Raw genomic sequence first — 14,035 nt, forward strand, 5'->3', positions numbered from 1 at the left:
TGACACACCCAGCTGTAATATTTAAACCTTTTGAACATGTTAACCAGATCAGCTGGGTTTGATTTGGGTGGGAATCTCCTGAGAGCAGTTCAGCCTATTTTTTTCCCAGGAAAAGTAGTGCTTAAAATATTTTCCAGACAGATTAACTGCTATTCTTACTTGTAAATTTAACCAAGAAGAAGTGTGCAGGTGGAAGATACAATGGTGATCATCAGTTGGTTGTTGGGAACATAAGCTCACACAAGCGCAACTCAGTCATATAACCAGCAGCTGCAGAGCTGTGTTGAGTCCAGGACAGTTGCTAACATCTGTTCCAAAGGTCACTAGCTTTATCGCTAATCTCTTGACCATGAAGTGGTCAAAAAAGTCAGCAAGTTGTTAAGCTGGCATCACTGCCAGAGAGATGAACTGGGTATTAGATTATACCGAGGAGTGTTTACTCACCCCTTGCTGCTCAGATAGTTTGACCACCTGTTTCTGCAGTCTCTGGCATTCCTTGTATTTCTCCTTATAATGTTCTGCAGCCATCTGCAACCTGAGCTTTAGGTCTTCCACTTCCCTCTGCAGCTCAGCCACAGCCAAATCCTCAGACTCCTTACGCTGCTAAGAAGCAGACATGTTACTTTTATACCTCTTTTATGACTACAAATTCAAACTTGACACCTAAAGCTGGTTGCTCAAATGGAGTTTTGGAAGTGTTATAGTGCACTGCAACTTACTGCCTCTTGCATGGCAGAGTTCTTCATATCATCCATCTGTTGTTCCAGACGGCTACACTCAGCCTGTGCCTCAGCTTGGCCCTGTCTGAGCGTGTCAACCTCCAGCTTGACCCGGTAGAGCTCAGCCATGCTGCGATCCCGTGAGCTGGAGGAGTCCCGCAGCTCTGCAGATAGCATGTTAGCCTGCTGCTGAGTGGCCTGCAACTGCTCATCTTTTTGCCTCAGCTGCTCCCGCAGTGCCTTGCACTCCTCCTGACAACAAACACATAAGCATGCAGTCACTTGTATGCAAACACACAAACTTTCAAAATACTCTACTTTACCCAGATGGGGCATCATCTGCATAATTTTACCACTAAAGCTTAAACTTTGCATCATTCAAAGTTTCAAACCATTTCACTGGGATGCATGAATTCACATTTGGCATGAAATCAGCTTTACACAGGCTGCAAATTTTTGTTTAGAACATTTCACTTTGTTTATCTTCTGTGTCAACAGTCTACTGTCTTTACAATATTCTGCTAGTAGTTTGCTCAGAAATAAGTGCAGCCAAAACTACTCTGTGTGAATAGCCATGGGGATTGGGGACCAAAACTTGACCAAGACTGTAGCTCACTACCAATCATGTCAGTTTAGAGGCTAGTTTGTAGCTAGCAAGCAAACTCTTAGGATCATAACTTCAGAAAAAATAATGTTTTAATAGCTCAGTGCAGGTCTTCTCTCTCATTAGTTTATGTCGCCTCAGCTCTGCCATTCCCCACTTTTTGCTTTGCTTGCTTCCCCCAGTCCCTTGCCTCCCCCTGACCCTGAGCTGTGTTTATGTCACCATCAAATTGGATACAAGGCACGATGATTTCTCAGAATGGATTAATAAATAAAGTGTGTTTTTTCTTAATGGGGCGAAATATACTTGGCCGCTCGTAAATATACCTGGGCTCAGCGCCAAAGTAAAACCTATGTGTGGGAAACTCTGCGCTTGAGTTAATACAGCAGGCACCCAAAAACTTTAAAGGTGTCGGTTTCCAAAATCTGCCAAAATCTCCAAATAGCTTTTGATACACAACACAATCAGTGGTGTGCCTAGACCTGGTGTGCAAGAGACAGTGGTGTGCAGACTTATATTACCGAGGGGGAACTGTTAGCCAGTAGCTGGCGATGCTGCTTGTCTTTCTCTGCCAGGCAGGATTTGGCCCGCGCCAGCTCCTCCTTCAGCTGTGCAATGGTGTTCTCCTTATTCACATCCACAGATCTCAGCATCTGCAGCTCGGCACTTAACTTCGTGTTCTCTAGCTCTCGGTTCTTCAGGTGAATCTGGGTCACACACACAGAAAGAGAAAGATAGAGAATTCATAGCCTCATTTGTCTAAGACTCTCAGACTGTGGCACTTCAGCACAAACACTCCATAATTATCACCAGGCTGCATTTCCGCTCTGCAAGGAAATGCGCTGCCTAACTCTAATTATAAGAGCAATAAGAAAGCACCGGCAGCACTGGGCTAACCCACACAGCCAGGGGCAACAGCAATGAGGTGTGGGCCTAGCTGTGTTTCCGTAGCTACAGCTCCATGTCACGCCTAGTTCCTGTGCCCACCACAAAAAAGCAGCACAGACATGTAGAGCTTCCTGCGTGAACAGAGCCAGGCCTGTTCCCTGAGAGCAGGTAAACCCAGGGGGTGGGGCTGTTGTGCAAAATGGAGCACAAACTTAATTAAGGTCTGCTTTAAGAATATTAGCGGTTAGATTTATTGGCTCTGGCCACCAGTGTTTCTTCTCTCCAGACACCTGAGCATTACAGCAAAATGTATTGATAGATCTACAATGATCATATGGGTTGTGTTGAAGGTGTTACCTTATAAAGCTCTTTCTCATCCTTCTCATTCTTCAACTGAGACTCCAGTACTTCTTTCTCTTGCATGAGCTTCTTCACTCGATCTTTCAGGCTGTCAGTTAGAACATGAAGTAATCAATATTCCTCACTCTGAATTCTTACTCAATCTATAAAGGTACTGTATTTCTTTGCTAATCACTAGTAGTTGGTGTTAGGGCTTGACATTTTCAACATAGTGGTAAAATATCACAGGATCAAGTAAATGAATGATTTAAAATGAACACACGTCAATGGTGTGAAGCACTACTGTACATATGTGACATCCAAGAGTGTAGCAAAAATGTCACCAACCCATCCCTGCAGGTCCTAATACAGTCACCGCATTTCTTAGACCTATTATACAGATGTGTAATATGCCACTTCTTATAAATGGCTTGTTTATATAGTATTGTATAATGCAGCACAAGCTTTAAAAGACAATGCAAATAAAAATAGCAGACACAAAAATATTTGGTCACAAAGGAGGGCAGTTAAGGCAGAATGCACATGCAAAAATGGTTTGGGATTTGTTCTTATATGGTGCCAAAAAATTAGATTAAGATTAAAAACTGTAGGTTTTATTTACCAGCTAACAATATAATAAGGCCCAGAAAATATGCACCATATATATATATATGTATATATATATATATATATATATATATAAAATGTGATTTGTGGTGCAACCTGAAATACATAAAGATTTTACTTAGAAAGCAGCAGTGGCAATCATTTAATCTTTTTCTGAATAGTAGGCTGCAGAGGACCTTACATAGTGGAATAGCGCTGGAATAGTATTTAAATGTTGGTTTTTAAGAAAAAAAATGACACACCAGTCCAACTCTGTCTCCTTCTGCAAGCCTTTCTGGGTGACTCCAATCAGGTCCTCTTCCAGCTGCAGTAGCCGTGCTGTGTTCTCCTCCATCCTCTTCTTCACCTCCTCTCTCTCTTCCTGTAGGCTCTGAGAGGACAGCTGCATCTCCTAAGATATACAAATACAGTTCTAAGTATTTTTACAAATGAATAATGAGTCAAGGAAAGAAAATTTAAACAGAAAATATTCTAGCACAAGCCAGCAAGTACATCAGTGATTTCTGATACTCACATTAAACAAATTTTAAAACTCTCCACTTTATCCTGCACTGTAAAATTATACTATTTTTTATTTTGGAAAAAAAAATTGTATCATGTGAATAAAGAGAATAAACATTCATCAGATAAATTGCAACAAAATTGCAACATTCCTTCAGAATTCCCATTTACTGTATTCTTTCAGGAGCGAAATCTTTTTTAGAATTATTCTAACAGCACATAAAACAACGTATAAAAGTGCAGTCATAAAATTAACAGCCACAAATGGGTGGGCAAACTCATCTTAACTCAATTTTCCCTCTGTGCCCATACAAGTATACTTCTAAAGACTGCACTTCAAGTCACCAAATGATAGCTGCAATTATATGAAAGAAGCCTGTATTTGTCCCACACACACACACATTATTTATATATTTATATATTTATATACATATAGTATTTTTTTATACTATATATACATACATGGTCAGCAATGATATGGTAGGGTTAAGGGCCTGGCTTAAAGGCCCAAAAGTGGCAACTTGCTAGTGTTGGGGCTTAAACACACAACTATCTAATCAGCAACTCAAAAGTCTTAACCTTTCAGCAACCACTGTCCTGAAAGCATTAAAGTCATTTGTTAGTTTGCTTTCCATTACAGGAAGACCCAGGTAAATCATGCAATTTTGTACAACTTATAGAAAGCTCAACGTTGTGTCAACATGGCACACGGTTGCATTCTATAGCATTTGATACTTTAGATTTTATTTAAACTGGTCAACACTATGCTGATGTTCTACCTTTGCCTATACGCAAACCAAATTGAGCGTGCTGATTTGACTTGCACAGTGGCTCCAGCAGGAAGTGCAGATAAAGAAAACAAGTGTCACACCCTCAAGTTGTGAAAAAGATGGACGTGAGATGACATGAACAAAGCAGTATGACAAATGAGTTATAAATACATACCACCAGTGCAAAACAGACAATCAACTTAATGAGAAACATTCACTGACTTAAACTCAACAGATAAGACAGTTAAGCTTTTTATTCAGGTTTAATTCAGGCACATAATTGCTTTTCCTGTGGAGTTAATCGTCTAATTTTACACTGCTTAATGTGAAAGGAATGTGACTGTAGTATTGGTGTTCGAAACAGGGATAGGTGTTCTGGCTTGTATGGATTTGTCTGGTGAACAACAGAAGCATGGTACAGCTACAGCATTCTACTACAGATAAAAACAAGGCTGTCCAACAGCCATGGCTAGATTTATTAGTGTTTATGAGTTATAATTCACACGGCTTAGTACACACATTTGCAGCACTGTTACAACATTCTGTATTGGTGCTGATATCCTAGCTTGTTACATTATGAGGGTAATCAAGTGATATGGATACATTTCTATCATTTGCATTAACGTAGGTGCAAATTAAAATTAAAGATATCACCACTGCTTTTCCTCAGTTGGATGTGACTCATGTAGCTTCGATGTAGTTAGCTATGTTTTCTTAGTAGATTATGGTGTATCTAGGTGCATTATGAAATGGGTCATTTGGCAGTAGATGTTAAACATGACAGTTAAACGTGACAGTAATGTTAAACATTCCAGCAACTTTAACAAGAGGCAAGAAGAGACCCTCAGCTCTGACCTGCACATCTTTCTTTAGCTGGACATTGCTCTCTCTCTCCTGCTCATACTCTTTCTGAATCCTGTCTCTCTCCTCTAGTGCTTCATCTCGCTCTTTCTGCAGGAGCGCCATGCTCTTCAGCAGCTCGTCCTTTTCCAGGCGCACCTCCTCCATCTTTTGCTGAAAAACAATGCATGGAGAAAATGCAGCAGTCATAAGCACATACAGGAAAAATGCTGCACATGATTTGTTATTCATCAAAGCCTCACACTGAGAGGTGAATCAGACAGGAAATTGACTGGAGTTGAGCAAAGCAGCTCACACAGGCTCACTTAACATATGCTTTATATTAGACAATGTACAGCATTTCATCCGCACTCAAAAGAGTGAAAATCAGGCATTTGGGACTTTTATTTACTTTTCTGTAACACAACTTACTGACTTACATACAGACTTGCTTACCTCTAGATAGCTGGCTTTGGTGGTGACAACCAGAATGTCTGATCCACCCTCATCTTCCACAGTGAGTAGCTCTTCCTCAGTGGGGCTGTTAGCACGGAACTGGAAAGGTGTACTGGCCCCACGAATCTCTCCTTTATGAGTGACATAACAGAACTGGTAGAACTCGCCATCATCGTTGGGGACGTAGTAACCTGTACAAACATTTATAAACACAAATCCTTCTTGTATCATCAATGAAGGAAAATTCTGATGGACGATTTTGCCAGCAGCTTATAGAAAGTCCTCTGGAGAAAGATAAAAAAAAATTGTAGCCTCCATTTAACACCATGTTTTACAACTCACATGTGCAAACTAAAAGTGTGCTAGCTCATAAATCGTTTTACTATATCTTTCTGCTATCTCCGGACCATACTGGTGCACCTTTATCTTACATTTTACAAAGTTTCCAGTCTGTGACCTAAACCACTGCTATAAAACAGGCCCATCAACACTTGGGCGTGCTAATAGGGAGTTTGAGTGTTCCATATTTTACTGCATCTGTCATTTGGATATTAAAAGCTTTTAATATACCTCTGAAGGGGCCCATGCCACAGTGCTGCATTCTGAGCAAATGAAAAGGCAAAAAGAGATGCAATACAATATTATATTTATGTCATGTTACCTTGAAAGATCACTGATCTGTTGACTGCGGTGCCTTCTGTGTACTCGTCTGGTAGAGGAGACCACAGAAATGTGTAGTAGTCACGAGCCGTGCTCCAGCCAACCTATGAGAGAAAATGTTTTGCATGGTAAAGTAGCAAGATCCACTTAAAAATGAGAAGAAACTGTAGTTAATACATGTTAGGCTTTGTATGGTTCACTTGATATATGCTTTTTAGTTTCAACTCCCCATTACAGCTAAAAAGAAAAAAGGAATAGAAAATGTATGTCTATGAAATATAAGGAGGTCTATTTAGTCTGTCACATGTGCTGACTTATTCAAAGACACTAGATGCAGTGTTCAGTTAGTCATGGCATTACACACTGCCTGAATCACTTGTTTACTTCACTGTTACCCTTTCAGCGCCAAAGCCTGAAAGATACACAGAGAGATGTGTGCACACATGTGAACTCTACAAGAGTTATAGTGGGATGATTGATACATGGTTCTTCCCCATCTGCCACATGTGCCAAGACCTTGTTCGTTTGAGGGAGCGCGGCTACAACTCAGGCTTAACAGGAAGAGGAAAATAGGTGAAAATTTTACACATACTTCAAACTGGAAACCAAAATGTAATTATATGAATTTTATGTGTTGTTAACTGATGGCTGATGAGGGGGGTGCACAGAAAATATATCCATAAGTTCAGCCGTCTGCCATAAAACTGTCAAGCAAAATCAGACTCACGTTGTACTGGCTGTGGGTCCCAACACACGTGCACATACGCACAATCACACACACACACTCACACGTACACTCATCCACACACACTCACGTGCATGCGCGCGCACACACACACTCACGTGCGATCATACACACTCATGCAAACACACTCATGCGCACACTCTCGCTAAACAAGCCTGCTGCCTCATGACTGTGCACACAGGAAATCTATAGCGAAAAGTGATTTAACATGCATATGTACAAATCCACAAATGCAGAATCACTGGTAAATGGTCATATTTAAGAGCTGCTCTCACTGTGCAGTTCACCACAATTAAAGTTGCTGTAATCCCCTGACTGTACAAGGGAGAGTTGCCTGGGGTGCTGGAGCTGTAAAGAACAGGAAACCATTAAAGGCAGTGTCATTACTGCACGCTGGACACCGCTCACTCATTAAGCCCGTTTAGGGTGAGTGAGGGCGAAACTGAACCTCTGTGTGCTTCTCATTTAAGCCCAGGGAGCAACTCACAGCCAAGGAAAGCTAAAGTGGCTGATCTACACACCAAAATATAAATGGAAATCTATGACGTTTACTAAGTAAGATAGATGGTTTAAAATATGTCTGTCAATATTTATCTCTAAAATAACATCTTTGTGAAGCCTTTCTAGTTCTGATTACTGTATACATGACACTAACTACTAGTAATAGCCCTATTATCCATCCCTGCTTTCACATTTGATCAGCCTCAAAGGCACTGGATGACTTCTACAAGCATGTGTGAACTGCAAGCAAACCATGCCAAAGACTGTGTTGCATGCAAACAGCCCCCTTGATGCCTTAAAGCCCCACTCCAGCAACCTTTTTTCCTGCTGTTACGCCCCTGTCTACAAACACCATCTGTGACCTGACGTAATCACTGGTGGGGGGTCGCCACAGAAAGGCACTCTATGTTATTTAGCTGCTGGTGGAGCTATACAGAGGTGTGAATTTTGGTCAGTTTCAAATTCTCATTAATGTTAATTCCTGAGAGCTGATCAGGACTTTACAAAGTCTATTGTGTTGTTTGCCTTAACAAAACTTACAGCAGACGTTTTGGCTGTTTCACAGTTCAGGCTGTGCTGTCTCTCTTGTGTCTTTGCTTTTGCTTTGTATGTATTTGATTGTGATGTGATGAAATCCTGAAAAGAAGTTAAACGCTCGCTGAAGTGTGTGAAGTGGCTCACTGGTGCCACTTTCCTTTTCCTTTAACAGCTTGTATTCAGAGGTAATTTATTACATCCAAAACAGATCATTTGCACAGTGTATTTATTTAATCACAATGAGAAAGCACCCAAATGAATCTCAGTGTTCCAGTGCATGAAAGACACCCAGTGTGAAATACATGAATGAGTCAGGTTTTGCCTTTGCAATAATAAAGGGTTACTGCTCCATTTAGTAGTTTTTCTGGTTTGCCAAATGATTTGTAAAAGTTTTGCTCAATAGACAACTGAACAAAAGTGAAAAACTAAAAGCAGTCTCAATTAATTTAGAAACCCAGCTTTGCAAGATATTATGTACGAACACAAACAAATCAGACAAAAAAATCTTTCAGTCCCTTTCAGTGGTGCGTGTTTATACACAGCTTGTGTCTGACTATCATTGGTAGCCTAACACAACAGAAACAGAAACAGAAACACCTAGGCCAGCAGTCAATAATAAACTAACCTCTCAAAATCTGTTAGCCGTGATAAACTGCTGTGTGTGTGGAATTTTTTTAGAAAAACCATTCTAGAAAAATGTTTAAAAAAAATTCTTAATTAACGACAGGAAACTGAGGCAGAAAACATAATACTTAAGTGAGGTATTTTTATGAAAGAAAAGAACGCAGCCTTCTGAGCTAAAGTGTCAGGAACAATGAATATATCCAGCTTCCCTATTGTTCAAAACAGAGCATTTTGAATTGGTAAACACATAAACTGCAGAATACATGGGCTGAAAAGTTACTATTATCATTCATATAGTGCATTGTTGAACTTGCCTGTAGAAATATTTTTATTATTGCTGCAATAATTAGAAGACTAAGAATGTAGTGTTTTGGAGAGTAAAGATTTAACCTCACATGTGAAATAAATCTAATTACTTTTGGGTTAGGACATTATAATAATAAAGGACAAATGTGGTTCCTGAGGCAAAATCAGTTGACAAAAACAAATCAGATCAGGTCAGACTTGAATCCACCTGCAGCTGGGGGAAGAACATATATCAGGATGCGATACTGACTGCTGCTTCTTCTCTGACAGGATAATTATAAAGCAGTGTTCGCCAGCTCCACCCTAGTGGCATGTTCTGACGCTCCAAACATGACGTTCACAAATTGCAAATCAGGCCTCCGCTAGAGCTCCAATTTCAAAGAGCACGAGGTTGGTGCTCTTTGAAATTGCCAATTTGTTTAGGCCGGAGGATTGAAAAGACAAACTCCATCTAACAAACGGGGTATTGCAAAAGATTTCAACAGCCAAGCAATCTGAGGACATAAAGGAGAATCCTGAAATGCAATCATGAACTCAAAGGCATGGCTTAATAGGGCACCTCATTAATTTAAGAGAAGGGTGATATGAACTAAATTTTAAAGGAAAACAATATACAGTTTTTTTCAGGCAGTGAAATCTGTACACAGCCAAGATGTACACAGAAGTTAGAAAGACCAACCAGTTGCAACCAGGGCTCTATTTCATTGGTCCCAGCTCAGGTAGTGTGAAGTCTTCCCCTGAACACCAGGTGGCAATAACATCCTACAGGCAGCTGTGAACCCAAGTCACAGCTCTAGGCCAATGACTCACGGATCAGGTATCCATTTTGGCATTGTTTAGTGTTTGGCACAGAACCCACCCATCTTTCAGCAAAGCAATGGCCGTGTGAAGGATTTATAGCACATAGGCTCTTCCTCCCAAGGGTTTACTTCTGCGTCAGAAGGTTTGTGTGCACTGCTGAGGTACAGATGAACGTACGTACCTCCAGGGCAATGCTGTGTTTTGTACACCACAAACCTCAACCTTGGAGAACAGGCTTCAAGCTCCAATCAGGATCCCACAAAGGTAGCAATGACAACAAAAAGATATAAGGTAGCAGCTGTAAGTGACAGAGATACAATAAATCTGTTGTGCATGAAGTTAACTCAGTGATATTTAGGCTTTTCAGAATCTGATCTTTGCTCCTTTCCCACATTGCTCTAGGTTATAAAAAATACAGGAAGCCGTTTCAGAGATCATAAAAGTTCTTCCATTAATCAAAATTGCTCATCATCAACTTTCTTTGAAGCCATTTAGCCTAAAAGGCTGGAACTTAGACCAGTTTTCACCGGAGGTTAATCCCGTGGCTCTTAATGAAGAACACTGCCTGCAATGCAACACAGCTGCAAAGGAGGAGAAGCCCTTCTGACAGCTTGTTGTAAAAAGGCTTCATCAAACTCTGTCCACCACATAGAAACCCTCATACACACACAACCCAGGAGGCTCTAAAATTCCTCTTTGATCTCATCAGTCCAAAACCCAGACACTGAATCTTGTCAGTTACCATCCTTACTTCCATCTCAAAAACCATTAAACGTTAAGTCAGTCTTTCTCTCTGTAGCAGCGCTTCCCTTAACGTGGCCAAGGCAGTTGTGTGTGTGCTTTTTAACCAGCAGCAGCTGGGGGAAACTGCAGCATGCAGATCAAGCCAAAACACTAAGCTTACCCTGCCAGCAACTATAATTCATACCTAAAAGCTCCCACGGCCATTAAGCTACAGCAGTTCTCCCACATGCATTCAGGGATAGTAGGTGAATGTTCACCTACATTCCAAGCAATTTACACTCCGACATGAAGCAACGCATACTGTCAGTCTCAAGCTCATGTGTAACAAACAAAGTGCTAGAGCTGATGTTTTTACCTCAAAAGCAAACGGACTGCTTTAGAATCACATAAGTCACACTATGCATAAAGACAATAACATATATACATGGAAATACATATATAAAAAACATATATATATATATATATACACACACACATACATACATATATATATACAGACATATAGACATGTATACACACCAATCAGCCATAACATAAAAATTACTATATCATGTAGATCCCCCTTGTGCTGCTAATACTGTTCTGACCTACTGAGGCATGGACTCCACAAGACCTCTGAAGGTGTGTTGAGGTTTCTGGCAACAAGATGTTAGCAGCTTATCCTTTAAGTCCTGTAAGTTGTGAGGAGGTGTGAGGAGGGGCCTCCATGGTTCTGACTTGTTCTTCCAGCACATCCCACAGATGCTCAATTGGAATTAGATCTGGGGAATTTGAAGACCAAGTGAACACCATGAACTCCTCAAACTTTTCTTGAACAATTTTTGCAGTGTAGGAACTCTGACTGGTCTGCAGCTACATAGCCCCTTACACAACTTGCTGTGATGCACTGTGTGTTCTAGCACCTGTCCACCTTAACCAGCAATAATTTTATTAGCAGTTTGTGCTATAGTAGCTTGTCTGTGTGATTGGAACAAGAAGCCTAGCCTTTACTCCTGACACACAATAAAGAGCCTGTGGCACCCTTTGGTTGCTGAGTCACCAGTTCTCTTTCTTTTGACTAATTTTGGTAGATAATAATCGCTGCATTCTGGGAACAATCTGTAAGCTTGCCCATTGTTTTTAAAACTATCTATCTATACACACATACATTTTTTTTAACAACAGGCCCAAAGTGAGGATAAAGTATAAAAATCCCCACACTATTACACCACCTCCATCAGCCTGGACTGTTGACACAAGGCAGGCTGGGTTCATGAATTCATGCTGCTGGTGCCAAATCTTGAGTCTGCCCACTCTCTGACATCTCTCAATATGATGTTTCAATCCACAGAACTGCCCTTTACCATTCTCTGTAAACTCTAGAGACTGTTGTGTATGAAAATCCCAAGAGATCAGCCGTTTAAAAAAAAAAAAAAAAAAACTCAAACCAGCCTACCTAGAACCAAAATCCATGGTACAAAGTCAATGACAATCTCACTTTTAACCGATTCTGAGGTTTGATGCAAATATTACTTAAAGCTTTTGATGGGTATCTGCTTGGTGTGTGTCTGCATCCACATTATTCCATATGATCAGCTTATTGAATAAATAAATCTCTAAATGTGGTGAGGGAGTGTATTACTGATGTTCAAGAAATTAAGTCATCCTTTCAAGAAAAACTTGAGGGATTTTCCCCTCAAAGTCAATTCTTAAAATTATTTAAAAAAAAAAAAAAAAAAACCTGAAGTTTGCTAAAGGATTTGGTTCTAAAAGTCCATCACAACAACCGAATCATTGCACAACAATCTCTTTAACTAAAATAAACCTGAAACCATGCAGCTTTACCTTGAATATGCCAACCCAGTCCTTGGGATGTGGCTTGATGAACTGTGTCAGTGTGTAGTGGCACTCCAGAGCAGCATGAGGGAGATAGCTCTTCCCCACGTTCTGGAAGATGACGTGAGCAAAATTAGACGTTTCCATGGTACTTGATGCTGATGGTCCCCTCCTGTAGAAGTTTATCTGTCGATCAGCAGCTGGCCCTGTTTTAAAAACATAAGAAACAAAAGAGTAGATGGGTTAGTTTTAGAAATGACACATCCAGTACTTCCCCAAATAACACCATAACTCACATACAGGCCAAAGAACATTCGGACTTTCCAAAACGTTAATGATAAACAATTGCGTTATAGAATAAAATTAATTACATGTCACGACACGACAAGCCTTACATACGATGATTACTGACAACCCACTTTTTAAAGATGGGAGATAACATCTTATTGGGCGTGTAAGCATAATCCTGTTCCAAAGAGACATGCTCTGAAAGCATTTAAAAATGGCTTTAACACTGGTTTCAAGTTGCTGTTACGTTAATAAATCATAAATTATAGATATGATACAGAAATTATATATATATATATATATATATATATATATATATATATATATATATATATATATATATATATATATATAAATAAATAAATAAATAAATAACATGAAACTCTGTAAATAAAATAGTACCTGCATGTCTTTGAAAGCATTGTTTTAACTATCCACAGACAATTCTTTCTTTCATTAACATTTCTTCTTGTTTTGCCACACTGACAGCAATCAAAATTCGTATTAAAATGTTTTGTTATGTATAAGCAGTCTAACAGCACGTGTACAACTCGATGTATATGTTAACATTGACACTTAACATTTCAAATATTATTATTATTAGTAGTAGTAGTAGTAGTAGTAGTAGTAGTAGTAGTATGTTCAACTATAACTAGCTACGCTGGCTAAGTAGGAAGCTGATTTCATTAGCACGTCATTTAATACAAAGTTCGTTGCTAGTAGCATGAGCTAAACAATAACAAACCAAGTTCACAGTGATTATCCAACCATATTCAGTTATACAGACATACTATCTGAAAACAGAAATCATAACACACAATTCAAGTCTTCCTGTCGTCCTAACCATAAGATTATCGAGCTGTTGTCATTAAAACCCCTGTTTATATAAGGAGTGGATCTGACGGATCTATGAGCAGCTAACATGCTACTCCGGACAGAGGATTAGGTCGACAGAGACAGCGTTAGCTACTAAGCTTTTATTTAACTCGGACATACATGACATGAGAAATAACATTTATACTAAGAAAGATCTGTCACAATGCGGTACACGTTGGTATAGTTTTAATGTATAAATATACCAAGCATGGCCTACCCCATGTTTCCTAACAAGCAGAAACCCTCGGTCGTGTTGTTGACGCACTTTCCAGTCTCAGCTGTACATTCCCCACTCCGCTTCCGGGAACATGGCCACGTGACTGCCTTACGCACGCGCTTGAAATGTGGCTCTTTAAGTCATACTTTCGAAACTGTTTTCTCGTGTATGATGTGT

General features: G+C 39.9%; 1 protein-coding gene across 2 annotated transcripts in view; it reads right to left on the reverse strand.

The window, feature by feature from the left end:
- The window catches only part of tax1bp1b (Tax1 (human T-cell leukemia virus type I) binding protein 1b), a 21,081-nt gene extending 7,046 nt beyond the window's left edge, over positions 1 to 14,035 (reverse strand). The window contains exons 1-10 of one of the 2 annotated variants that reach the window (XM_058399828.1): positions 13,859 to 14,035; positions 12,487 to 12,683; positions 6,406 to 6,508; positions 5,745 to 5,935; positions 5,304 to 5,462; positions 3,420 to 3,568; positions 2,569 to 2,659; positions 1,845 to 2,030; positions 720 to 971; positions 445 to 600 (exon numbers count right to left, since the gene is read on the reverse strand). In XM_058399828.1, the coding sequence (XP_058255811.1) occupies positions 445 to 600; positions 720 to 971; positions 1,845 to 2,030; positions 2,569 to 2,659; positions 3,420 to 3,568; positions 5,304 to 5,462; positions 5,745 to 5,935; positions 6,406 to 6,508; positions 12,487 to 12,624 (1,425 nt within the window). In that variant the 5' untranslated portion in view covers positions 12,625 to 12,683; positions 13,859 to 14,035. Of the gene's footprint in view, positions 1 to 444; positions 604 to 719; positions 972 to 1,844; positions 2,031 to 2,568; positions 2,660 to 3,419; positions 3,569 to 5,303; positions 5,463 to 5,744; positions 5,936 to 6,405; positions 6,509 to 12,486; positions 12,684 to 13,858 lie in introns of both variants that reach the window. The other variant, XM_058399820.1, reaches the window with a different exon arrangement.

Source organism: Hemibagrus wyckioides, linkage group LG01 (genome assembly GCF_019097595.1).
Source record: "Hemibagrus wyckioides isolate EC202008001 linkage group LG01, SWU_Hwy_1.0, whole genome shotgun sequence".
NCBI lineage: Eukaryota > Metazoa > Chordata > Actinopteri > Siluriformes > Bagridae > Hemibagrus > Hemibagrus wyckioides.